The following is a 25,009-nucleotide window of genomic DNA, read 5'->3' on the forward strand; positions in this document are numbered from 1 at the left end:
TACCATTGCCTTTTTTTTTTAAAGCAGCTTCCAGAAGGTTTTAAGGAGTCTAGAAAATTGTCTTCCTAGACTCACCCAAGACTAGCCACTTTAGAAAATGTACTCTCCTCCCCACAACCCGCCCCCACATAGGCAGGGTTTGTCTTTTGTGCAGACCTGCTTCTTGGGAAGGGAGGTGGCAAAACCTGTTTGAAGGTGAGGTTACCTCCCTTCCACCCCTCCTTCCTCCTTGGAGGCAAGAGCAACGACAGCTGAGACAGAGAAAAAGGGGGCACAGAAGTGTTGGGGAGCTGGGGCATCCAGCTCCCCGACAACTACAAGTGTTTCAAGGTGACAGGAAGACTTGTGAAGATGGGAACTATACAAGAAGCCGGAGAAAAGTCGGTGGATCTTGGGTGAGTAAGATCTTGGCTGACGTGATCGGAAACAAGGAGTGAATAGTCCTCAGGGATTTTCCCACCATCCAGCTCTTACCAAGTCCTAGCAGAGGCTAGACTAAGAGAACTAATTGGCAGGGAAGGGATGGGGGTGGCCTTAGGTAGGAAGTACCAGTATCCTACGGGAATTAGGGAATGGGATTCCAGGGTAATTCCCTATTGCTTTTCTTTTAAGGAAATTTCTATACATTGATATCTGCCCCTGTTCTCCATTTTCTAACTCCCACCCTGCAGAATGGCCATGAGAAAAGCTGCCCCAGAACTGTGCTAAGATCCAGGTCTTCCTTCCCAGCAAATCTCTCTTCCTCCTTATCTTCTCCCCCCACCCGTCCACCCATGCCATGGTTCCCCTAACCACTCCCCAGCATGATGGAGGTAAAGCAAGCCTGACAAGGTGCCATCTTTCCCAGCTTTGCCCAGTGACAGCTGGGCAGGTCTGTCAGGTTCCAGCCTATTGTGATGTGAAATACCTCTCACCCCGACAGTCCAGGTGGAACAACTGCCACACAGGTCAAAATAATTTAGCTTTTGACCTTAGAGCTAGAGGGATCTTAGAGGGACCCTCCATGCTCCCTCTGCTCCTATACCCAGCAGTAGGGATGACTGCCTTTCAACAAGTGAAGGTGTAGAAACATCTAGGAGACAACAGATCTGAGTTCTTTTTAAGGCCTGGCCTCTGCTCTGTACCTTACTACTATTCACACCAGTGTTCTCACCTACTATCCAGTTTCCTTAAGACATTGCCTAGGGACTTCCCTGGCGGTCCAGTGGAAGACTCTGCACTCCCAACGCAGGGGCCCAGGTTCAATCCCTGGTCAGGGAACTAGACCCCAGGTGCTACAACTAAGACCTGGCGCAGCCAAATAAATAATAAATATATATATATATGTATATAAAAGATATACCTAGTTTGTCTCATAATAATATTTTCTTTCTGCGGGACTATCTTAGCATCAAGGAGAATGCAGAAACAGCAATACTAGGAGCATCCTTGAGACTTGGGGAACTGGAGCTGAAGGAAGAATGGCAAGATGAAGAATTCCCTAGGTGAGATGTATGAGTGAGGCTGGGGAAAAGAAGAGCTGGTCACAAATGGAGGGTGGGGATGGTAAATTTGGACTTGAAAGAGAGAGAGATGGGAAAAGAAAGAAGAAATAAAATTATGGTAGGGAAACAGAGTTGATCAAGTGATACCTGGCTTAATAAGCCTTAACCTATGTTTCTGCCCCCTTTTTGGCTTTCCCCGTCTAGATTGCTTTCTGAAGAGATTGGCCCTTCTGAGGATCCTCATGATCCTGAAAGAGACACACAGGCAGGTAGGTAAATGAGAACCTAGGCCTCAAGTCCTTGATTCTAGAGTCAGGGTTATGCCAGCCTGTCCCCTTGTGGGTCTACCTCCCTTTTCCCAAATGTCCCGCATTAGTCCTTCTTTAGAATTCACCCCATAGTATCACTTACATATACAGGAATTCTAATGTCCTGCGCCAACACATCCATCTTTCTCTTCTTTTTTTCCTCCTCCTCCAACCCCAGGCACCCCCAGCACTTTAGCCCTGTGTGGCCGGCGCCCCATGCGCAAGCGTCTTTCTGCCCCGGAGTTGCGACTGACTCTGACTAAGGGGCCTGGAGATAATGGAGCGTCTCCCACCCACTCTGGACCTTCCTCTTCTGATGGCAGTTCTGACCTGGAGGTAGATGAGTTGGAAACACCTTCAGACTCGGAGCTGCTGGACAGTGGACATGAATTTGAATGGGAAGGTGAGAAAGAAAGCTGAGGACTGAGCTGGTAGAAGTAGAGGCCAGTCTTAAAGCAGCTCAGGATGGATTTAATGGGACTGAAGTTAGAACTAATAAGGGGATCAAGAGGTAAGATGTGCAGAATTTCCTTGGAATGGAAAGGTGGAGCCTACAGATCCAATGTAGTCAGTATGAGGGGAGGGCCACTTCATTTATTGAGGGAAATTTTATTGAATAACTGTTAAATGCTATCAGTGAGCTGGAAGTGAAAGTGTAGTCGCTCAGTCATGTCCAACTCTTTGCGAGCCCACGCACTCCAGCCTACCAGGCTCCTCTGTCTGTGGAATTCTCTAGGCAAGAATACTGGAATGGATTGCCATTCCCTTCTCCAGGGGATCTTCCCGGCCCAGGGGTTGAACCTGGGTCTCCCACATTGCAGGTGTATTCTTTACCATTTGAGCCACAAGGGAAGACATCAATGAGCTACAGCCAGGTTATGAAGATGAATAAGATAATCCATACCCTCAGGGAATTGTCTGTTTAGTATAAAATAAACATGTATAGATTAAGTTTGGTAAAGATTATGATCTACATGTATGTAGGATATAGATTAAGCAGGGAGAAGGCAAAGGTCAGTTCTGGCTGAGAGGTATTAAGAAAGACTTCACAGAGGAAACAATTCTGAGTTTATCAGGTAGCTGGAGAGGCATTCTAGATGGAAAAAGCAAATTGGGCAATAGCATGGCATGATGGGGAATTCAAGGTATTGAGCATGACTCTTTGGATATTAAGGAAAACTTTGATTTCTTCTCTACTCACAACACTTTTGATACCAAATGTATCAGTTTCTGCCCACCGATTCTCCAGACGCAAATTGGATGTCCTACAATTCAGTCACAACACTTACCTGGAGATAGTACAGACACTACAGGTTGAGGGCTCACCTACAAGACTGCCCTCAGACTTCAGACTTCAATCACACGTCCAGGTTGTCACCTGTGCTTCTGACTGACGGGATAAATCACAGGTGCCCACCACACCCTCCTCAGATTTGATAATTTGCTAGAACAGCTCACAGAACTTGGGAAAACAGTTTACTTACTAGATTACAGGTTTATTAAAAGAGGATACAGCTCAGAAACAGCCAGAAGGAAGCAATACATAGGACAAGTTATGTGAAAGGGGAGCACCAACCTCCCAGCACCTCTGTGTGTCACCAAACAGGAACCTCTCCGCATCCCTTCAGTTAGGGTTTGTTTGTCTATAGTATGACTTTTCGCTTGTGCTGGGTCCTCATTGCTGTGCGTAGGCTTTTTCGAGTTGGGACGAGCGGAGGCTGCTCTCCAGTCGCAGTGTGCACAGGCTCTGGGCACGCAGGCTTCAGTAGTTGCAGCACATGGGCTCAGGAGTTGCAGCAGGGCAGGCTCTAGAGTGCAGGTTCAGGAGTTGTGGCTCTTGGGCTTAGTTGCTCTGTGGCATGTAGAATCTTCCCAGACCAGGGATTGAACCCATGTTCCTTGCATTGGTAGGCAGATTCTTATCTGTCGTACCACCAGGGAAGTCTCAGTTAGGGTTTTTTTTATGGAGGCTTCATATGTAGGCATGACTGATTAAATCACTGACCATTTGTGATTTAGCATGACCTCCAATCTCTCCCCTTCTCAGAGGGCAGATGGCAAAAGTTCATCCCTCTAATCATGGTCACTTCGCCTGGTAACCAGTCACCCATCCATAGGAGCTTTCCAAAGTCACCTCATTGACATAAACTTGTGTGGTTGAAAGAGACCTGTTATGAATAGGAAAAAAGACTACTTTCACCTTTATTGTCAGGAGCCAGGAACAAAACCAAAATATACATTATTATATTACAGATCTGAAGGACTGGGCAGTGAAGAGAGTGACAAAAGACTGTCTTAAATAGGCAAGGGTCAAATTATGGAGGTCCCAGCTGCCACACTAAGGCGCTTAGATTTTATCCTGTAGGCAGTGCGTTTTAATCAAGGGAATAACATGATCAGGTTTAATGGCTTTTAAAAGATTGAAAACAGCCTAAAGATCTGTGAGTAGGATGTTAATTCTATTACTGTACACCCATACAATGGGATAGAATGAAACTATTTTTAAAGATGAAGCAGTTCTTTCTATGGCTATGGAAAAATCATGCAAAAAATTAGTGAATATAGAATATTGCTATTTGAGTGAAAATGGGAGGGGAGGAAAAAATGTTTGCTCTAGCAGTGGTGGGTGGGATGGAGGAAAACAGCTAAGAGTAGGGAGATAGAAGGCTAGTGCTAAGGCCAGATAAGAAATGCTAAGAAGTTATACCAGGACAGTGAGAGCAGAAAGAATAATTTATTATCTAATGGAAGTAGATGGACGAGGATCTGGCTTGAGGGCTGGTAAAGAAGTAAGAGTCTTGGACGGCATAGAATTTTCTCTCCTAGGCAGTTAAATGGATGGGGTCATTCATCAAGAAAGAATATAGGAAAGAGGAGGAAGAGAATGAGTGTGAGTTGCACTGGTGACTTGGAGATGACAGAGAAACACAAAATAGAGGTGTCCACTCCAGACATTCAAGAATATGGGTCTGGTATCAGGAAAGCAGTCTAGGTTAGAGAGGAGTCATCACCATACTGGCAGTAACTGAAGACACGGGAATAAATGAGCTCACCCAAGGAAGGAAAAGCATCAGAAGAAAGAAGGAATCTGGGAAAATGGCAGGGGCCATCAAGCTACCATAGTTCAAGATTACCTTCAGGCCATTGTCCAGTGACAAAGTGAGGATGATAAGTCACAAGAAAGAGAAATCAGCAACAGGTTGGGTTGACTGGACAAACCAGGGCTAGTCATGGGGGGAAAATGAGAAATTAGTTGTTGGGGTAATAAACGCTAAGAATCTAAGGAAGTTTCAAGATGCTGAAGACACGTATTCTGCCTTGTTGATCCTTCCCCATCCCTCTTTTTAGATGAGCTGCCCCGGGCAGAGGGCCTAGGGGCCAGTGAGGCAGCTGAAAGGCTAGGCCACAGTTGTATGTGGGATGTGGCTGGAGAAGATGGTCATCGCTGGAGGGTGTTCCGAACAGGACAGCGGGAGCAGCGAGTGGACATGACTGTCATTGAGCCCTATAAGAAAGTCCTATCTCATGGAGGTAATGGCTATAATAAATGAAGGGTTAAGAACTGTGACTTCTTGAATAAAATGCTGAAGCTGGAAATTCAGTTATTGGGTTCAGAATCCTTCCTTCAACTTCTAGAGACCCACAGAGATGCTCAACCTAAACAGACGTACTGCCCATCAGTACTTATTTATTGAGTGAGTTTTCTCCTTCTCCTCCCCAGGCTACCATGGTGATGGCCTCAATGCTGTTATCCTCTTTGCTTCCTGTTACCTACCCAGAAGCAGCATCCCCAACTACACCTATGTCATGGAACACTTGTTCAGGTGAGGTGCAAGGCTTAAAGGGCTCCAGAGTGGATGTTACGGAGGCAAACGTTAAAAAGCACCCCTGACTGTCGAGTCTACAGCAATGTCCCTCTCTTTCCCCACAACCCAAAATGCATACCTTCCCTGACAGTTTCATCTGTCCAGGTACATAGTGGGAACTCTGGAGCTGCTGGTAGCTGAAAATTATCTGCTGGTTCACCTGAGTGGAGGCACAAGTAGGGCGCAGGTTCCACCTCTGAGCTGGATACGCCAATGTTATCACACTCTGGATCGGCGGTGAGCCTCTTGGACAAGAGGGCTGTAACTCTCTCTTATCCTTTTCTCTTTCATCTTTCCATTTTTTTCTTCTAATTGGTCTCTTCTACTTTTTTTTGGCTCTGGGATCTCATTTTCCTGACCAAAGATTGAATTCCAGGCACTGTCAGTGAAAGCCTGGAACCCTAACCACTGGGGCCGCCAGGGAACCCCCTCTTCCACTTTTCTTTGTCCCCCACAACCCTTTCCAAGGTTCTCCTATTTTCTGTTTTCTCTTGGAGTCAAGGAAATCTAGTTTCAAATCTTACCTTTATCATTTACTGCCTGTATGACTTTGGACAAGTTATTTAACCTTTCTGGGGTTCAGTTTCCTTCTCTGTAAAATGACAATGATAAAATTAATATCTTTGCCACTAAGCATTTGTGAAAATCAAATAAATCAACATGGTGCCTTGCCTGGCACATGGCAGGCAGCCCTTCCTTTTCTCATAGTGTTGCTGATTATTTCATTTTCCACATCTCCATTGTCTTTTCTTGTCTGCCTTCATCCCTGACCCTTATGCCCTTTTTTTTAAATTTAACTGTGTTGGGTCTTAGCTGTGACGTGCAGGGTCTTCCTGTGTCACACAGTATCTTTTGTTGCAGTGCACAAACTCTTCGGTCTAGGTACACAAGTTCAGTAGTTGCAGTGCATGGGTGTAGTTGCTCCAAGGCATGTGGGATTTTAGTTCCCCTACCAGGGACTGAACCCACAACCCCTGCCTTATATGATTTTTTTCCCCCCTGGTTTTTCTTTTTTTCCTTTCTTCCTTCCATCTTCCATTTGGCCACTTTTCTCTTCTGGTTCCTTTTTTCTCTCTCCTCACTGGTCTTCACCTTGCCATGGAGGGATGAAGGACTATACAAAAAGAAATATGGGGAGCATAGGGCACAGGGCATAGGAAGGAAGTGGGGCTGAGAAGACCAGGCTAAAGGATTCTGAGAGAAGAGTTTCCTAAAAAATGAGAAGGTTAAGCAAGATGGATGGAGCTGAGATGGCAATTAAAGGAATGGGGATTCAATCCAACTGTCAGAGAACTCTAGAAATTAGAGAAGAAGTGAAGGAAACTAAAGTACAGAAGGTAGCTCCACCTGATCATCAGGTATGAAGGCGGAAAGAGAGTAGGATGGTCTCATGTTCTTCAGGCTCCGGAAAAACCTGCGTGCTCTGGTGGTTGTCCACGCTACATGGTACATGAAGGCATTCCTGGCATTGCTTCGGCCCTTCATCAGGTACTTGTTCGGGGGACAAAGACCCCCTGCCCCCTCCCCACTTTCACAATCAAGATTAAGACCTTCTTGCCCCACTGTGGCTCTTTCTAGCCTTAACCACTCTCTACTTGTTATGTTGCACTTTGTAAGTATCTCCAAGAGCCCTCTTCTTAGTATAAAACACACTTGGTTGATCCTCTCTTTTCAGTTCCAAGTTCACACGAAAGATCCGTTTTCTGAACAGCCTTGGAGAGTTGGCCCAACTCATCTCCATGGATCAGGTCCACATCCCAGAAGTTGTCAGACAGTGAGTCCTGGTTTAAGGATAAAAGTTTGGGATGGGATATGTAAAAGCCAGTTCCCGTTTTCTTAATGCCTTGAGGGAGATACAAAGGAACTGAAAGACAGGCTCTGCTTTCAGCTGCTTCCGTATATCTGGGAAAATGCCATACATGCAGAGAAGAAATTAAGGACACTGCTGTAAAAAGAATGAAAAAATTACCCCTAAAAGTGCATCAAGGAATAAAGGAGTAATCACAGCAAAGAATTTAAGGAGATTCAGACCAGCTGTAGAAATTAAGAAAGGATGTTGGCAGTGAATAGGAGAGAATATCCAGTGGGGGAGGGTTGTTAGGGAGCAAACGAATGATGACTGACCCAAGCATCTTCCAATTCACCTGGCTTCTCTCCCCAAACCCCTGAATTAAAACCAGGTCTGCTCTTGTACCGATTTTTCCCCCTCTTTTCCTCCTAGGCTGGACCATGATCTCCATGGCTCAGGAAGAACCTAGCATAGGACTGGAAAAATGGGCTTAAGAACCAATCAAAGATACGGATCTGCCTATACCCTAAACCTGAGCTGTTTTGTAAATCATCTCATCTTCAACCCCAGTACCACTGGATCTTCACATCTCTGTGGGATGTCTTTCCTTCCATGCCCCCGACTTCAAAGCAGGGCCCTGATGTGCTGGGTAACTTTCGTTTCAGCTGGAGGGCTGCATGTCCTGGCATTTTTTTTATAGGAAAGTGCAAAGCTGTGCTGCTTTAGCTGTAGAACCTTGGGCAAATCACTTCATCCCTTTTGAGTCCGTGATCCTTTTCACCTGGGGTATTCCCGCAGTGTGTAGAGGTGAGGGGCGGGTGGACGGGGAAGGCAGGCCTCCTCCAGGGAGCCAGGAACCAGTAGCCTCTATTTCCCTCTTCCCGTCAGTAGTCACGTCTGCTGCCTGTGAGCCGGAGCAGGGGCACTTTCAAAACCTGTACTTTGTCCTCTTTAGTAAATTCTGATCTGTAGTAAATTTATCTCTTAATAAATCAGAGATTTATTAAGCACTGCGCCCAGGAAGTGAACTACTCTTTACCCAACCGCTGCATCACACACGATCCGTCGGTCGGTTCCTGCACGGAGTTCTCGCTGCAGATGTTCCCGGGGATTTTCACCTGAGTCCCGGGGCCTGCCAGGGCGCCCCTTGGGGAGAGGGCTTGGGGGAGGGGCGCGGCGCGCGCGTGCGAGCCCCCGCCCCTGCCCCCGCGGGCCTCGGTTCTAACGACCCGGTGGGTCTGGGTCGAGAGCTGAAGGGAGGAAGGTGGGAGCCCCAGCCTTCCTCACTGGCTCCCTCCCAACCCCACACCGTCCAGCCCCATGGTCCCCGCCGCCGGCGCGCTGCTCTGGGCCCTGCTGCTGAGTCTGGGGCCCCGGGCGGCGGGGGCCGAAGGCCTGACTTCGACCGCGATGCCGCGGGACAGTTTCCGCTTCGGGGGCCCTATGACCCGCAGCTACAGAACCACCGCCCGGACCACTCCGGGCGTTGTATCCCCGAGGATGAGGGTGACAATGGAGGATGAGGACGACGTCCTGGCCGCTGCCGACCGCCTGGCAGGCCCGGCCGCTGCGGAGCTCTTAGCCTCCACCGTGGCCACAGGCAGCAGGTCACGATTGTCGCAGGAGGAAGATGGGTCTTTGGAAGAAGGGGTTGTGATTTACGCCAGAAAGAATGACACCGAGTCGGAGACTGACAGTACGACTCGCATTACGCCTGGGAGACCTAGCCCATACTTGACAGCGAATGACCAGGATTCCGACATCAAGATGAGTTCAAGCCTACCTCACTCCAGCTGGAAGGCTAATGTGGACTCACAGCCCTCTGACAGTACCACGAACCCGTGGTCCTCAGCAGGGTCCACGCTGAACCAGTGGCCGCCTCCCTCGCCCACGGCCATGCCAGCTCCGGAGGATCTGCGGCTGGTGCTGTTGCCCTGGGGCCCGTGGCACTGCCACTGCAAGTCGGGCACTATGAGCCGGACCCGGGCCGGGAGACTGCATGGCCTTTCGGGGCGCCTGCGAGTTGGGGCGCTGAGTCAACTCCGCACCGAGCACCGGCCTTGCACCTACCACCTATGCCCCTGCAACCGCGAGCGGGAGGAGTGCCCCCTAGATGCAGGTCTCTGTGCTGACACCAGCTGCACCACTCAGACCACCACCAGGGCCACCACCAGGGCCACCACCAGGGCCACCACCACCACTACCCCCTTCCCCCCTCTAACCAGCAGACTCAGACCCGCCCCTTTTATCCCCAGTCCCATTCCCAGCCCCCACCCAGCCTATGCTTTTTGGAAACGGGTCAGGATTGGGCTGGAGGATATTTGGAACAACCTCTCTACAATGTTCACAGAGATGGAACCAGTAAGTGTTTAGTGATGAGCCAGGATTTTTGTTAATGAATCTGAAAAGTCCTGATATACAGAAACCTGCTGCTAAACCAGCCAGCATGTCTGCATGAACTGTTAACTTGTTTGGTTATTGATTCATAATATGCATTGGTTATTCACATTATTGTTAGCCATTGATTCCATATACCATTTCTTGAGCAACTGCTGTTTGGCTATTAGGCAACATGTACTGTTGGTCACTAGATGATTATTGACCAAATTGTTAAGATGGTAGTTATATAAAGGATTCTTGATGTGGAGATGATTAATGCATGTGGAAGATATTCATGGTTTTCAGTTTATTAATGCAGCTTAACAGTAACAGCCACCAATATCTGAGGTCTTCCTCTGTGCACTTTGCCTGGATCAATCCTCACAACAACCGTATATTATTATTCACACCTTACAGATGAAGAAACAGGGCTTTCAAAGCTAGTAAGTAGCAGAATCACAGCAGGATTTAAACTAGGTTTGTTTGACTCTAGTGCCAATGCTCTTAACCACTACTAACCCAAAGAATTGTCCTTCTGGGATTATTCCCAGAAACTTAAGAACTCTCAAGTAAAGATAGTCCTTTACTTTTACCAAAAGAGCTACCAAAGTTCCTGACTGACCTGATAAAATATTCTCAAGGTCTCAGGATAATAGGTCCTTTGGGGAAAGACAATAAAATGTATACTTGGTTATTTTGTCAGTTTCTGTCCTTGTCTTTCTCCTTGTACGTCCAATACCATTATTCAATATAATAAAGCATAGTGTGCAATAGTGTTGAGGGGAAGAGGGTTTGTGGAAAGAGGAAAATGAGGCAAGGGAAGGGAAAAGAATATGAATGTGGTTATAATATTTTCCCTTCTATTTTGTTTCCTCACCCAGATAAAGAGAAATCAGAGGTAATGGCCACTTCAACCACAAGAGGAGGTGTCAGCATCTCAACCTCTCCTCCCCCTCGAATCCCAGTACCCACTGGATATATTTTTAGTACAGAAAAACAAAACTAGAAAAAAACTGTTTGGTCATGTATCTTTGTACAGAGGTATCTGAAGGAGACCATAAATCTCCTGAACCTTAAACCTGAACTGAGTAGCTAACAGCATCTGACTTGGTCTCTTCCCCTCTCCTCCAGGATAAAAATGTTGATATTGCTTATCTTCCTCATTTCTATTTTTTTAATGTCTATTCATGTCCTCTATTTTTTAAATTTTTATTTGACTGCGCCGGGTTTACTTGAGGCACTCAGGGTTAGTTGCAGTATGTGAACTCTTGCTTGTGGCAAGGGGCCTCTGGTTCCTGTCTAGAGATGGAACCTGGGGCCCCCACATTGGGAGCTCGGAGTCTTAGCCACTGGACCACCAGGGAAGTCTTCATCTTCCTCATTTCTAAAGTTGTTTTTAAACAAGTACTTCTTTAAAGACTTGAAAAATCTCAGATGAATGCCCCCAAAAAAGGAACAGGAAGAACAAGTTGAGCCCTTGGAAGGTGATAGTGATCTTCTCCTTGCCTTCACAACACTTAGCCTTCTCTCCTCAGAAGAGGCAAGGTCAGAACAAAACTCTACGACAGCCACTTTCTTGGAGTGGCCTTCATTAACAATGTATCCCCTCTAACCCACACATACCTGTAGTGATTACTCTGCAACTATTTTGCTTCAACTTTTTTTTATTTGAAAATGTATTTAAAAGTCCAACAATTTTTAATATAAATTATGACTCTCAAACCCATTCCCATCACTCTCAATATTGTTAAAATGATGGTAGCATACACATTAGAGAAGGTAGCTAAAGGTGAGAGAGCACCAAAGAAAAGAAGATTGTGTGTAAAGAACAGGCAGTAGAATAAGGCTCAAGATCAGGGTGACCAGAGATTCCAGGAGGTCCTCATCTTCCTGCCCTATCCTGTTAACACTTTAGATCTAGTATAACCCTCAGACTACTGAGTACTTGCAGAGCAATTAGCTAGACTGGAACTGAGTACATTGGGAATGTATCCCTATGACCAAGCTTAGACACTGAAAAACTGCAGGAAATACACTGAAATTTGAAAAAATGAGAACCTCAGTTACTATAGGTGGGGGCGAACCAGATGGATGGTGGAATCAGCAGAGTGGACCTTAGTTCTCACATTCCTGACTCCCACTCCCATCAAACAGGATGCTTCCTGTTACTGAGCTAAAGAGACCCCAGCCTTCTCATCTGAGCAGGCAGGAGCTTATCTGTTCTGCCCTTCTAAATACCCTGCAAGGAAGGGGCCAGAACAAAACACCTGAGAAAACTGAAAGCGCCTTAAAGACCCTGCTCCTACAGTATTTTCCCACCTAAGGCAGACTCTTCAGCCAGGTGGGCAGTGGGATGCTGGTCTTCAGACAAAACTCCCTGAGTCTTATTTGTGTCTGGTTCTAGGACTAGGGCACAGAAATACAGTTTAAATTTGGGGGGGATAAGCTGGGCTGGCTGCAGCTCTACTGTTTCTCTTCCTTCCTTCTGCAACCCCATTTCACCCTGTTCAGGCCCCCACACCGCAGGAACCCCTCCCCTGGAGAGAATAAGGATGGAGCATTGCAGCACATGTCCATACAGAGGCGTGAACCCACGCAAGCACAAGCAACACAGTGAGTAGCGTCTGGAGATTAGGTGCAGCCCTACTGAACCTGTTTTACAAGGGGCCCTCATTTATCCATGGTTCAGGCTTAGGATGAACAAGTGGAAGTCAGGTAAGAGGAAAATATCTTGACTCTAAGCTGTGGCTCTCAGCGGGGAGGTTGCCCTCTAGGAGACATTTGGCCACATCGGGGGACATTTTTGGTTGTCACAACTAGGGTGGGCAGGGATGCTGCTGAATGTCCTACAATGCACAAGGCAGTCCCTCCCTACAAAGAATTATCCAGCCCAAGATGTCAAAGTGCCTAGTTTTGAGAAAACTTGCTCTAGAGGTCTTCCAACTCCCATGCTATGAGGATCCTAAGCTCATTTTAGGATGACTGTTTTCAACCTATTTATCTCACCACCCCTACCATCCTCAGTGATCAATAAGTCTACCCTGAGACATAAACTCCTAGTTTTGTGGCCTTCTGGGTTCTTCTCCAAGATCCCTCTTCCTCCTCTCACCTAGGCCAGAAGGGAGGTTGGCAGAAGGCAGATCCCCAAGACTAAAAAGGGATGTCTCCAGGTTAAGACTCACCCCTTAACTCTTATCCAATGGGAAATAATAAGGCTCATGACAAGGTTGGGGTTAAGGGCAGAGGTAGTAGCAAGATGGGGTAATTAAGAGATCTCATCTTAAATTAAAATTTTAATTAAAAAAAGAGGAAAAGATCTGAGGGAGCCAGCAATGCTGCAGAAACAGGGCTAGAGGCCTGAGAGAAAGAACCCGGTACTGGCAAAGAGATAGGAGGGACAGTGAACTTAAAGTCCACACTCTAGAAAGAGCAGCCAGTTCACCCCCCAAGACCCGACCTGACATCCACTTCAGTTCCCTCCAGGAGGAAAGACAAACACAGGGGGGTAGGGAGCTCCTCAGCAAAGCTGGCTTCAGCTTAGGTCATCTCACCTACCCACCACATGTAAGGAATTCCAGGTTAGCAGTTTAAAAACATATGGCACCTAGACCATCATTCAGGAGACGGGAACTCATTCCAAGTTCTCAGAAATCTCCTATCTCAGATCTGAGAGTGTCCAAGGCTTCAGCCGAGCTCCTCTGGCCAATTAGTCATCACTTGGTCAGTCCTGCTGCCTTGACCCCATCTCCAGGAGGGGCTGCAACCAGAGGGAGGAAAGGGAGTCCAGCCCCCAAGCCTTGTGAGGCACTATGAGACAGACAGGGAAAGAGGGGCCCTGGGCCACTGATTCTGGGAGGAGAACTGGTAGGGGCAGCATCTCTCTGGGGCTGGACAGAGTGGAGGCTGGACACGCAGCAGATCCTGATTAAAGAAAAAAATGAAGATTAGCCTCGAAGATAACCTTTGGGAGAGAGCATCACCTGGCTTACACTCTTAACTGCTTCCACAATGTGCTCTTTTTTTCTATTTCTCTCTGTACATCCATTTCTCTCTGCCTTTCTGGATCCTATTCTTTCTTCTTCCCTTCATTTCCCATTCCTGCAAAGGATCACAGTTCCAAGGCAGGGGGCTAGAGGCGCTGGATCAGTTGCTCTCATCACTCACCATTCCTATGGAGCTATAAGCCCCTAGAATTGCTCCATGGCCTGTCTCGGTTTCCCTTGGATCTCATCTGCTCCTGAACTGCACCTGTCTGTGAAAAAGCACATGTGAGACCCTCCAAAACCTTAATATAGCACAGCAGGAGTTCTGCCCTGTGCCCTCCAGGGAAGAGGTTGACCCCATCTCCTTGACAAGAAAATAATCACAAGAAGGTAAAAACTAGCCTCCATTCCTCCAAGGGAAGTTTCAATGCCTCCCTTCACATTGACCTTTATGAGATGCGATATACTAGGTCTTTTACAAGTAAGATTCTCTCACAAAGGACTCCCTCATATTTATCTCAATTTCATAACTGGTGAAAAGATTCCTTCAATATCTCCAAGCCCACCCCCTCTTTTTTTTTGGGAGGTGGGGCATGGCAGGTGGGATCTTAGTTCCCTGACCAGGGATTAAACCCATGCTCCCTGCATTCAAACTGCAGAGTCTTAACCAATGGACCACCAGGGAAGTCCTCTGTTATTCTGAGAGCAGAAATGCATATTTAACAGTATTTAGAACAGAGGTGCTCAGCCCTTTTCCTGACCCAACACTCCCAACCTCAAACTGCTGAGACAGCAGTTTTGTTTTTTTTTTTTTTTGAGACAGTTCTTAATAGAAGAAAGGGTTATGATTTTGGGAAAAAGCCCTCTAAGTAACTATTAAGACATATATCCCCCATCCCAATGGAGAACAATTTGCTAATTGTAAAGATGAGGGCGACTACACCAGAGACCTGAAATGCCAGATCTCAGATTTATGCAGCCTGCAAACAGGACTAGAATCCTAGCCTCTTGCTTCCCTTCGAGTATTGTGTTATGCCTCCAGGTTCAACTTTCAAAAAGGGGCACAGTTCCAGGCCACAATCCCATCTCAGCCTCTCCCCATTCCTTCGTTACCATGGCAAGTCCATCTCCGGCCCCCATCTCCCCAGAGCCAATGTGAGTCAGGTGGACAAAATTCATTGGTTCCCCAATCATGGTCCGGTCAATCCGTCTCCTCTTCTTCTTCTGCTTGGAGAAGACAGGGAGTTACATCACAGTGGGAGAAGGGAAGAAAGTCTTGAAAACCACTCAGGGAAGAGCTAAGGGTCTGGGGGAAAAGGGGATATGGCACTATAACAGGGAAATCATTAGGGTATGAAAGGCGGGGCTAGAACAACACAGATGCAGAGGACACAGGCAGGGTGGTAAGAGCAGTGGCCGGCACAGTGGACAGAGAAAGGCATGTCAGAGTCACCTCTGGCTGATGAGGGAACAATGGAGCAAACTGACAGGTATTAAGCTCCACCTACAACCTCCTGTCCAACTCAAAATGGACAGGAAAAGGAAGTGACAGCCGGCACTGTTCACCCCTTCCATCATTCAGCCCCTTTATTCCATGCCTACACCAGCCTGGCCTTAGAAGCTGTTCTGATAGAGAGGTAGGCAAGAAGTGGGCTCTTCAGACGGCAGATTCCAGATGATGTGTCTTCGTCACAGTCTATGGTAACTGATTTCTGTGTGTGTTGGGGTGGGGTTGGGAAGACTCACCGGCTGGGGTTTCTCTACCACGCAGCAGCCCAGTTTGTGCCAAAATTCACTCATGTTCCCTGATGGTTCCAGTTTCACTCCTCTGCCTGAGGCCCCAGAGGGCTCTTGTTCTTGTGCCTTGACTGCCCTCGCCTCACTCCCCTCAGGTGTAACAACGCCCTGAGTTTCGCTGGACAGGTCTAGACAAAGTGGAGTCCTTGGAGCTCTGAGCTGAGTGGTTAAGGTCAGCGTCTCAGATCCTGAGAGGTTAGCAAGGTCAGAGAGTGGGGTGGGCAGGCAGGTGCAAGGTTATGTCTTCCACAGACTTGGAACCCTGGATGAACAGAGAGTAAAGAGAGAGAAAAGTTAAGGAGAAATCCCCCATCCCCCACTCCTTGAGAAGCCTCCTGATGAGCCTGTATCTTCTTGCTCCTGTTTAAGGCCACAGTCCTGTAACCAATGTTAACCTCTGTAAACATAACCTCAAAGTATGATGATCAGAGAAAGGCAAAGAACCAATAGGGCACCAAGGGGTTAAGAAGCTGTAGCTGCTGAGAGAGGAAGAGGGCTAGAAGCTAAGGTGACAGGATGGGAGGGGACCAAAAGATACTGGCAGAAATGAACAAAGTTGGGGTGCTCAAGCTCCACCTCCCTTCTCCCTGGGTTTAGGGCAGAAGGGGAGGGGCATTTAAGTGACTTTAAAGAGGAAATGGTGGTTTTTTTGTTCTCACAAACAAGGCCTCCACCCCTGACCCTCCCTTTTACCTTACCCTGAACACCTAGATTTTCTTTACCAAGAAAGGCTCTGACTGCCTAGGTCCTTCCTGGGTGACTAACTGCAGCAGGTTGGAACCTAAGAAAGATTTTCTTCAGTGAGGAATTCTTCCCTCTCTGTTCCCTGCTCTTGTTCCTCCTCATTTCCCTCAAGTGAGATCCAACCCCTCCCCAAAGCCATTTACTAGTTCCTTCATTACTTGACCTTGAGAGCCTTTCCGAAGACTGCCGGCACTGTGTCATCTGTGCTCTGCATCAGCACACTCGTGTGTGTGCGCCTCAGCGTGCACATACGTGGCATGGCCCTTTCTCCTTGTGCGTCTTGTGGTGATCACCTGTGCCCAGGTCGTAGGTACACATGCCAGGCATCTTCTGTCCCATGAGGAATCTCTTTCCAGGCTCCCCACCCTCTTCACGTGTCATGTCGTGCCACTCCGCTCTGCCTCACAACCCACAGGGCCTGGGCCAGCCTGCCTCCTCCCCTCATGCTGTGACCTGTTCTCTTTCTCCCTTCCCTCCTTAGCACTTCCACCCCCAATCTTCATCAGCCAACCAGATGTGAGGAACTTTCCAGCAGCATTAGTGTCCAAGGACACTACTTCACTACTGCCTGCCAGGGTAGGACACATGGGTTTCCTCTATCTTCAGTGCCTCTTCCAGTCGGATAATACAAGCAACCTCAAAGATTCCAGATAGGGCAATTTCACAGACACCATACTGGAGCCTGGATAGGAATCTCCCCTCCCTCCAGGACTGGAACCCTGATGCTCTGGCACCCTAGGCTGATCTAAGAGCTGAGAGGGATTTTTTTTTCTCAGCCTTGAGATGAGATCACACAGACACTGAGGTACAGTTTCTGGGGGATGGAAGGACCCAGGAGTCCAGGCTTCCTCTAACTTCCCTTTCCACCACTGGAGGGACAAGTAATGAGACAGGGAGGAAGTCAGAATGCAGCTGTCCAGAGAGGAGGGCTGTGGTCAGTGGGACAGTCAGTCAGTCACAGGGTTTGTTGTGATGGTGGTGGTGTTGGTTGGTAAGGGCTGGGGGGTGGGAGGGGATGAAGAAAACAATGAAGAATCAGAGGAAACCCCCAACACTACCAGACCCGCTGTGCTAAGACTGGACTCTCCCCCAAACCACCCCCCGGCCCTTGCTCAAAGCTGAGTGGACAGAAGCGGATGGTGGGAGGGAAAAGGAGAGAGGAGGGGGAGGAGAGAGGGAAAGGGGCAGTGGAGGGAACAAGGGCGTTTCTGTTCCTTTTCCAGGGACCTGGCCAGGGCTGGGTGGAGGGAAAGTGTGTGTGGGACTTGGCATGAAATGACCAATGATGATTAGAAGTGACCAGGAAATTCCATTCCCTAGGACACAGGACATAAGGGTCTCTGAAACTTGGCGGTGGGGTCAGCCTGAGAAGACTGGGCCGGGTGAATGCGGTGGCAGAGAAGGGGGAGGGGAACAAGGTCAGAAGAGGAAGTAAGAGTGATTGGCTGCCGCTCTCCTTTAAAACAGCTAAATCCCTAAAGAGTGAGTTGTGGACAAACGAAGTCCTGAATTGGTCAGTCCAGGAGGAAGAGGCACCTGAACCCACTACCCACTATTTCAACCCCACAAATGAAGGGGAAGGGGCTGGGTAAACAGCAGAAGAGGTCAGAATCTGATCAGATAAGGCCATATCCTGAGTCAAGCAGTGCCTTGACCTGGCTTGAGTCCCAAATAGGAAGGGTGAAATACAGAGCTGGAGAAGACACCAAGGTCACAACGGAGCTTAAGAACATTAAAACTGCCAGGGAGTGAGCAGGAGAATGGATGGGAGAAAGGTTCAGGGAGAAAGGATGCACAGAGGTAGTTCCCGAGTCCTGTTCTAGCCCCAAACCGGTTTTCCCGGTCCCGCTGCCTCCAGCCCCAAGGCCTCCAACCCGCTGCTTGACAAGCCTTCACAAGAAGCAGCTGGGGAAAGAGAAAGAGAATGGAGAGAATGGAGCGGGCAATTCTGGCCGTGAGCCCGGGGCTGCAGCTGGCCCTTCTGAAGACCTCCAGGGAGGAGGGCTGCTGAGGGGCTCTAAAGAAGTAGGGGGGACCCCGCTTTTCAGTCAAGTGACAGGCATTCGGCCCAGCACCAACCGGGCCCATCCCCCGGAAAGGTCTTGTGGAGGCTTAAGAGCAGAGATAGGCCTTCAACTCCCCCTCCCCAATATAATTAGTCCCATAGACTCCATTTCTGCCCCCACCCCCGCAACTCTATCCAGAAATTCTCTGCTTCTCCCAAGGTTGAACTAGGATTGGGGCCTCTCTGTGAATCTTTCCGACTTTGTCGCTGTCTTCCGTGACTGCTTGTCTCAGATTCAGACCTTCCTGGACCAGCTCAGCTTCACTTTGTTGGCACATCCCAGCACCGAGGTTGGTGAGTCTCAAAAGAGACCTTCTTTCCACCGCCCATCTCCCCCCAGCACTCCAGACCCGTCTTCCCTTCTGCTCTTTCACTGGCCTCACCTGCGCACCGCCGGAGCGTGGACCGGGACGGTTACTCACCCAGCGCATCCGCGTTTGCCACCGACCCAGCATCTCGACAGCCGCGGACTGCCTGCTCCCCCACCCCCAGCATCCGGTGCGTCTCCGCCAGGCTGGGCAGGCGGGGCGCACCGGCGGAGGGACAGACCCCAAAGCCTCACCTGCTCTGCTCTGGCATTGAGGCGTCCGGCGGCAGCTGATGGGGGGCTCCCGCTCGGGGCACGCCAGTGTGGGTTCCCGGGCTCGCTCCTCGGCGCGGTGGGGGAGCCGAGGGCGGACCGGCAGAGGTGGGGCTGGCCGAGGGCGGAAACGGCCGCGACGCGATTACGAAACCCGTCCGGCTGAGAGCCCAGCGCGCAGCTCTGCTCGGGACAGAGGAGGCGCTGCGCTGTGCAAGGACGTGGGAGGGGCCTCGGAAGCCCCCGAGGGCCGCCGCCCTGCCGGGCGAACCTGGGAAGGTGGGCCCTCGAGGAGGGCCTGGCACCCACCCTGGACAGTCCGGAACCGCACGTTCCCTTTGCGCGCCGGCGGTTGCGGGGCAAAAAGGAAGCGGAACCCCGGAATCCTCCAGCCCCAACCGAGTTAAGAGATTCGCAGAAGCACACCCCCGTCCCGATCTTCCTGTACCCTTCTCCAAATGGAAGGGGGCTAGGTTATTTACCCATTGTGAGGGTGGGGAGGCAATCAGGAGGGAGGGCTGGAGAATTTTTTCTGATTCTCGAAAACATTTAGAGTAATTCAAAATCCTTAAATCGGGGAATAAAGGGACACTCTTCTCCATCGTTATCTAGAGTCAAGATTTTTTAATCCATAAACCTAAAATTAGAGGACAATTAAGTGCTCATTCATTACTTCATCAGTCAGCACGGGGGTGCTGGAACCGTGGTGCAGACCAATAAACCTACAGAGATGCTTTAATCCTGTCTCCCTCCCTCAAGTGTTCTGGAACCTATCATTTGAATTAGCCAAGTCAGGCCGGGAGGGGGCGGGGAGTCCTTCCGCCCTTCTTAGGAGGGGCTGCATTGCAGGGGGAGACTGAGCAGACTGGCTCAGTCACTGAACAGGGAGAGGGAGTGAGAAGACAAAGCCGTCAAAGCCCCAGTAGCTTTCTTTTTCTCCAGCCCAGAGCACACACCGGAGCCCTGAGGTACTCCCTCCATCTTTGGAACACGCTAGTAATTCATTGATAACAGGTAAACGAGACTGAGGGAGGGGGGCAATGGGCTGAAAAGATTTGAGAGGTGCTGCTAGTTAGGTTGAAGACCCACTAATGAGGGTGGGGTGGGAACAATAGGTAGGTAGTTCTTCGCCGTTTTACATCTTTCCGAAGATCTCCATCCATGCCTTATAATCTTTTACACAGACATTAATTTCTAACAATTTACGTGTAGCTATTTTTCAGCATTTATCTCCTTATTTAAGTTGTCAATCTGCCTAAAATTTGTCCTGAAGATAAGAAAATTATTGTCATCAGTTATCTGTATCTTCTTTTTCGAGCTGTCATTTCTTTTTTTTTTTTTTTAATGACTCTCTAGTCCTCCTGTATCAATCACTCTGGCCTCTACTTCCCTGTATTTTCATTTTTTTTTCTGTCATGTTCCATCGATGTGTCTACCCTCACCCCAAACTTATTTGTCTCCATAGAAAGGAGTTTGGGGGGAAAGATGTGATAATACTGAGCTTAATCCTGACTTTTCTTTTAAATCTTCTTCTCCTATTCCCAAACCTTTGCTCGGAAGTCAGTTTGAGGTAGGAAGGTAGGGACCTCTGTGTTGGACAACTGCCTGATTTCGTATTGCAATCAGTACAGTCCACAGGAGCTAGATATGGGGGCAGATTTTGGAAAGGGAATGCTTCATTGTAGCTCAGTAGAGTAGGTGGGGGAAGGACATGGCTAGTAGGAAAATCCAAGCCCAGAATGAGACACCTATAATGAGATGCCAGGGAGGTTCCATTCCCCTCCACCATCATCCCTTGTCCCCTCTATGGTGGCAGCATGACACAGCAAGGCCCTGTTGGGTAGGCCCTGGATTCCCACAGAGGGTCTGGACAAAGGGTATTTGGGCGTGTCCTTGTGGCTCAGAGAGAGCCACTTTATGCTGTATATTTGCTAATTGTGTATCTCTAAGAATAGATGGTGATATTTAGAAGTTATTATTGCCTATAACAAGTGAATAATTTAAAATGAAGGATAGTGGGAAGCATTTATTGAGTATATATTGTGGTACAAGGCACTATCCAAGCCCTTTGAGATAAATAAATGATATAAAGATAGATGAGGCATGGATAGAGAATATTTGGGGAAGAGAAAGCTAGCTGAAAAGGAACCTTATGCAAAATTCAGGTACTTGGGAATTAAATCCATACTATATTAAAAATGTCATTGCTAATGCAAATTTTAGCTTCATTTTTGGTACAGCCAATATTCTTGACTTGATTTTAAGTGCTGATATGCTTGATTGAGTGCCTTTCTGAAATGCATTTGGTACCACATACATGTCTCTGAGTCAATGAATGGCATGGCTAGGGATTTGGGGCTTTTTAAGTTATTATTTTGTAAAATTTCCTTTTGCTTTTTTAATTTCAAGAGTAGCTCTGCCAGACACTCAGAATTGGTTGGATGGTTTTTATACATACACTGGTTGAAAAAGGAGTCAGTTTGTCAAAGAGCTTTTTCCCTTTCTCAGATCCTATCTTCCTCTCTTCTGCCTTTTGCATTTTCACCATTCAGATACTAATCACAGGAATAATCAACACCAAACCCACTGAATGTCTGTTCCTCAGGAAGTAAGAATTCTTGCCAGTTCTGAGAATACTGGTATAGGATTATATCAAGCTGCAGGCAACTATGTATAACACATCAAAAAAGGGTCAGACCGGAAATTATGAGACCCTATCCAAACTGACTGGATAATTTCTAAGGTGTTTTCTTGTTTTAAAATCCTATGCTTCCCTCTCCTCCTCCATGATTCTATTCTTTAAAGAGCCTATTTAAAATAGAATTTCTAAAAAAAAGGTTGGGCGGGGGGACCTCCCCGGCGGTCCAGTGGTTGAGACACCACGCTTCCAGTGCAGGGGGTGAGGGTTTGATTCTGGTGGGGGAACTCAGATCCCATATGCTGCATGTTATAGCCAATAAATAAATAAAATAGGATTTCTTAAAAAAAAAAGAGAGAGCCTATGATGTGCTCAGCATTATATTAAGCTTACTCTGGAGGAAATATAAAAGAGACCAGCTAGATAGGCAAACTAGTACTATTAATTAAAATCCCTCTGGGAAGGTTTACTTCTTACAGTCTCTACAGTCCCAGACTAAGCCAGGGTTAGTTGGTTTATAGGAACTTTTTTTTTTTAAATAGCTTTCTGTGCACATGTCTCTGCAAATTACTGTGGAGATGATCAGCGCTGAATATCATAGGATGATGACCTCACCTTTCCAACATGCTCCCCCACCCTTTTCCAGTCCCCAAATTACTCTCCTTCTAAGCAGCTTCTCTGCTGAGTAATGCTCAGTTCTCAGGGTTTATTTTGGAGCTTTCATCTAAGAAGACAAAGAGCAACTCAGAATTCACTTTTAATATTGAAAATACCCTAGTCTACCCACTTAACATTCCTAAAACCCCTATACTCGCATATAACCGTACATTTATGGGGGCATTTTGGAACTTATTTAAGGTCACTAGGAGTCTCAAAGCTTGGTGAAAGCCAATGGAGTGTGTTGGAGGAAAGCCTTTTGAGATGGGTGAGATGGGGGTTCTATTTTTAGAGGCAGTGGAATGTTCTTTCTGCTCCTTTGGAACATTTCAACTAATGCTTCTTGCCCCTTCCCTTGGTTAGTAAGCAACAGGGAGGTCGCAAGGAGGTGTAATAGTCTAACTTGAGGGTGTGCATGGGACACACAGGAAAGATGAAAGGAGTACTCATTAGAACATGGAAAAGTAATCTATTAAAGGATCTTCTCCTTCTAATCTAAACTTTCCTGAAATTTCCAATCCATTTGCTGTATCAGGTGTATTCTAGCACTGAGATCAGAGAAAAGAAATCCTGTTATAGCATAGGAAAATTAACTTTAAGAACCCAGGTTTTGTTCTGAAGGAGAGGTAGGCTAGAGAGAAACAGATAGGCTGTAAGATTTATCTGTGGGCTTATAAATGGGAGTGGGAAAATATTCAATGTATTACATACTGAGGGAAAATTAGTCAGCAGCTTTGGATGTTTTTTTGTGTGTGTGCAAAGCCCAGCACTTGTGAAGGTGTAAAGTAGACTGGTTTTTACTTGGGGAAACTCTCAGTCCCTTGAAAGAGTTAACATTATCCTTATATAAAACACATAACAGTGATCTGTAACCTCAAACTGATGTAGTCAGGTAAAACTCTACAAGGCATTGTGGGAAATATTGCAAGAAATAGGCTAGATGGAGTTAAGTTTAAGGATGTCCTCCTGGAAGAAGTGAGTTTACCGTAGGGTTTAGAAAGCAGGGAGGAAAATAGAAAAATCATGGACATGGAAACCCTTTTCAGAGGTACCATGACCTATTATAAGGAAGAAATCAAGGATATGAAATATAGTAAGAGGTCAATGGAGATTCCTCTAGGGACTTGAATGGAGCCTTGAAATTTGGATAGTATTTTAAGATGGAGAGTGTAGAGTTAAGAGACAGGAGTGAGTATAGCTGTAGCATAAAATGTACTAGGAAATATGGGGCCAGATTCTGGAAGGCCTTGAAAACCAGACCCAAGCAGTAGGTAGTAAATAAGTTATTCCAAGATGGGGCAGAGTTAGGAAATGGCAGGAAAAGGTAATAGAGGCAGATTCCTGAAACTTGTCCTGGTTGGATTATGTACAGAGGCAAATGGGGAAAGGCCACGGGCCACAAAGAGGTGGCTGTAGCATGAATACTGATAATTGGTTTCTTTCCAGGAAGTTATGAGGGACCCTGTGAGTAGCCAGTACAGCTCCTTTCTTTTCTGGAGGATGCCCATTCCAGAATTGGATCTGTCGGAGCTGGAAGGCCTGGGTCTGTCAGATACATCCACCTACAAGATCCAGGACAGCAGCGCTGCCAAAATGACGGGGAAAGCACCGGGAGCAGAGCAGGAGAAAAACCCAGAAGGCGATGCCCTCCTCGAGTACAGCACCTTCAACTTTTGGAGAGCTCCCATTGCCAGCATCCACTCCTTCGAACTGGACTTGCTTTAAGCCCAAGACCTCTCTCTTCCACCACTTTGCCCTCATTGCCTGACGTTTCAAACCCCCTTCCTTCCACCCTTTTCCCCCAATCAATCTTGCTGTCTCCCCTCTACTGTGTTGAGGTGGTGCTGATGAATCTGCCTGAGTTGTGTTTTATGTATTTATTTATTTATCTTACCAGTTTTTCCTCAAAGTCCTCAAGTCACAAAGTAAAGGGTACAAGCAATGGAGTATTGGTCACAGGGATCCCTCCTTTCCTTCCCCAGACATTAAATCCAGAAAAAAGACTGGTGAGGCCACAACTGAGTTGTATAGCAGTGTAAAATGGAGGACTGATTTTTTTTTTTTAGTTCACTTTAATCAGCTTTCAGAGATTGCTCAAACCTTCCTAATTTGTTGTTCCAAGCCAAGAAACATAAATATTTTTTCAGGGGTTGATGAAAACCCTGTAAATTTTGAGATTATCTGCTATAAAACTGTAGGGTTTCTAAAAGGTTAAGGTGATCCTGCTGCTTCTTGTGATATACTTTTTTTGCAGAGAAATTAGGGGCAGTTGAAGGTATGAAACAAGAGGAAATAACACAGTGTGGGAGATGATAAGAAGAAAGCCCTGAATCATTTCAGAAAGTTATACTCTCTCAAAAGTTGTTCCTTCTTTAAACCTACTCAATTTACAATTTTGTTCCTGTGGGCTGAAAATGCTGAGGAAAATCAGATTTCAAATCTTAAAATGCAATCTTGCTGTTATGATAATTTGTAAGATTTTAGTCTCTAAAAGGCATGGCATGGGCCTTAGTATTTTAGTTTTGTCCTCCTGCATTTGCAGTGTAGGATACTGATCAAATGGGCCTTGGGCACAGTTCTTCAGCTCCCTTGACACTATGAAATGAACAATCAACTCTGACCCTACACCATGTCTCCATTCCTCCCCAAATTATTGCTGATTTGTGCTGCCATTTAATCACTTCTTTAATAAAGATATTCAATCCCAGGACTGGATTCT

General features: G+C 47.2%; 4 protein-coding genes across 20 annotated transcripts; 3 read left to right on the top strand and 1 right to left on the bottom strand.

The window, feature by feature from the left end:
• The first annotated feature begins 228 nt into the window (after window positions 1-228).
• On the top strand, window positions 229-8,457 carry BNIPL (BCL2 interacting protein like). Its single transcript, XM_086392550.1, has 10 exons — window positions 229-395; window positions 1,389-1,484; window positions 1,689-1,753; window positions 1,971-2,195; window positions 5,141-5,323; window positions 5,514-5,616; window positions 5,764-5,895; window positions 7,060-7,146; window positions 7,334-7,432; window positions 7,880-8,457. Exons 1-10 carry the CDS (start codon window positions 352-354, stop codon window positions 7,914-7,916), a joined length of 1,071 nt encoding a protein of 356 aa, XP_086248676.1. The 5' UTR covers window positions 229-351; the 3' UTR covers window positions 7,917-8,457.
• A 213-nt stretch (window positions 8,458-8,670) lies between these two features.
• C3H1orf56 (chromosome 3 C1orf56 homolog) lies at window positions 8,671-10,980 on the top strand. Of its 2 annotated transcripts, none has more exons than XM_086392551.1 (2): window positions 8,671-9,808; window positions 10,708-10,980. In XM_086392551.1, exons 1-2 carry the CDS (start codon window positions 8,768-8,770, stop codon window positions 10,726-10,728), a joined length of 1,062 nt encoding a protein of 353 aa, XP_086248677.1. In that variant the 5' UTR covers window positions 8,671-8,767; the 3' UTR covers window positions 10,729-10,980. The 2 variants fall into 2 exon arrangements, with proteins under 2 accessions (XP_086248677.1, XP_086248678.1); XM_086392552.1 differs by lacking the exon at window positions 10,708-10,980 and adding an exon at window positions 10,146-10,390.
• Window positions 10,981-11,472: 492 nt separating this feature from the next.
• Window positions 11,473-19,076, bottom strand: CDC42SE1 (CDC42 small effector 1). 3 transcript variants are annotated; one of them, XM_086392562.1, is made up of 5 exons: window positions 18,978-19,076; window positions 15,556-15,868; window positions 14,923-15,033; window positions 13,991-14,078; window positions 11,473-13,747 (listed from the first exon to the last, which is right to left on the bottom strand). In XM_086392562.1, the coding sequence occupies exons 2-4, from the start codon at window positions 15,607-15,609 to the stop codon at window positions 14,004-14,006; spliced, it is 240 nt and encodes a 79-aa protein (XP_086248688.1). In that variant the 5' UTR covers window positions 15,610-15,868; window positions 18,978-19,076; the 3' UTR covers window positions 11,473-13,747; window positions 13,991-14,003. The 3 variants fall into 3 exon arrangements, with proteins under 3 accessions (XP_086248688.1, XP_086248690.1, XP_086248689.1); XM_086392564.1 differs by lacking the exon at window positions 18,978-19,076 and adding an exon at window positions 18,838-18,960; XM_086392563.1 differs by lacking the exon at window positions 18,978-19,076 and adding an exon at window positions 18,799-18,923.
• Window positions 16,745-24,147, top strand: MLLT11 (MLLT11 transcription factor 7 cofactor). Of its 14 annotated transcripts, none has more exons than XR_015160990.1 (4): window positions 16,745-16,926; window positions 18,576-18,913; window positions 19,938-20,009; window positions 23,737-24,147. XR_015160990.1 is itself a non-coding variant. In XM_086392556.1 (4 exons), the coding sequence occupies exon 4, from the start codon at window positions 23,743-23,745 to the stop codon at window positions 24,013-24,015; it is 273 nt and encodes a 90-aa protein (XP_086248682.1). In that variant the 5' UTR covers window positions 16,745-16,926; window positions 18,576-18,709; window positions 19,938-20,009; window positions 23,737-23,742; the 3' UTR covers window positions 24,016-24,147. The 14 variants fall into 14 exon arrangements, 8 of the variants coding, with proteins under 8 accessions (XP_086248682.1, XP_086248680.1, XP_086248681.1 ...); XM_086392556.1 differs by having other exon boundaries at window positions 18,576-18,709; XM_086392554.1 differs by having other exon boundaries at window positions 18,576-18,705.
• The last annotated feature ends 862 nt before the right edge of the window (window positions 24,148-25,009 follow it).

Source organism: Bos grunniens, chromosome 3 (assembly GCF_055505025.1).
Source record: "Bos grunniens cultivar Pamir isolate PY7600 chromosome 3, Bosgru_T2T1.0, whole genome shotgun sequence".
Taxonomy (NCBI): domain Eukaryota; kingdom Metazoa; phylum Chordata; class Mammalia; order Artiodactyla; family Bovidae; genus Bos; species Bos grunniens.

Coding starts and splice junctions, on each gene's coding strand:
- BNIPL (XM_086392550.1), top strand. CDS start 352: ATGGGAACTATACAAGAAGCCGGAGAAAAGTCGGTGGATCTTGG. Junction 5,617..5,763: donor GTCATGGAACACTTGTTCAG/GTGAGGTGCAAG, acceptor TCATCTGTCCAG/GTACATAGTGGGAACTCTGG. Junction 5,896..7,059: donor TATCACACTCTGGATCGGCG/GTGAGCCTCTTG, acceptor CATGTTCTTCAG/GCTCCGGAAAAACCTGCGTG.
- C3H1orf56 (XM_086392552.1), top strand. CDS start 8,768: ATGGTCCCCGCCGCCGGCGCGCTGCTCTGGGCCCTGCTGCTGAGTCTG. Junction 9,809..10,145: donor TGTTCACAGAGATGGAACCA/GTAAGTGTTTAG, acceptor TTATTAATGCAG/CTTAACAGTAACAGCCACCA.
- CDC42SE1 (XM_086392562.1), bottom strand. CDS start 15,609: ATGAGTGAATTTTGGCACAAACTGGGCTGCTGCGTGGTAGAGAAACCC. Junction 15,034..15,555: donor TGGTAGAGAAACCCCAGCCG/GTGAGTCTTCCC, acceptor TTCTCCAAGCAG/AAGAAGAAGAGGAGACGGAT. Junction 14,079..14,922: donor CCGGAGATGGACTTGCCATG/GTAACGAAGGAA, acceptor GCTTTTTCACAG/ACAGGTGCAGTTCAGGAGCA.
- MLLT11 (XM_086392556.1), top strand. CDS start 23,743: ATGAGGGACCCTGTGAGTAGCCAGTACAGCTCCTTTCTTTTCTGGAGG.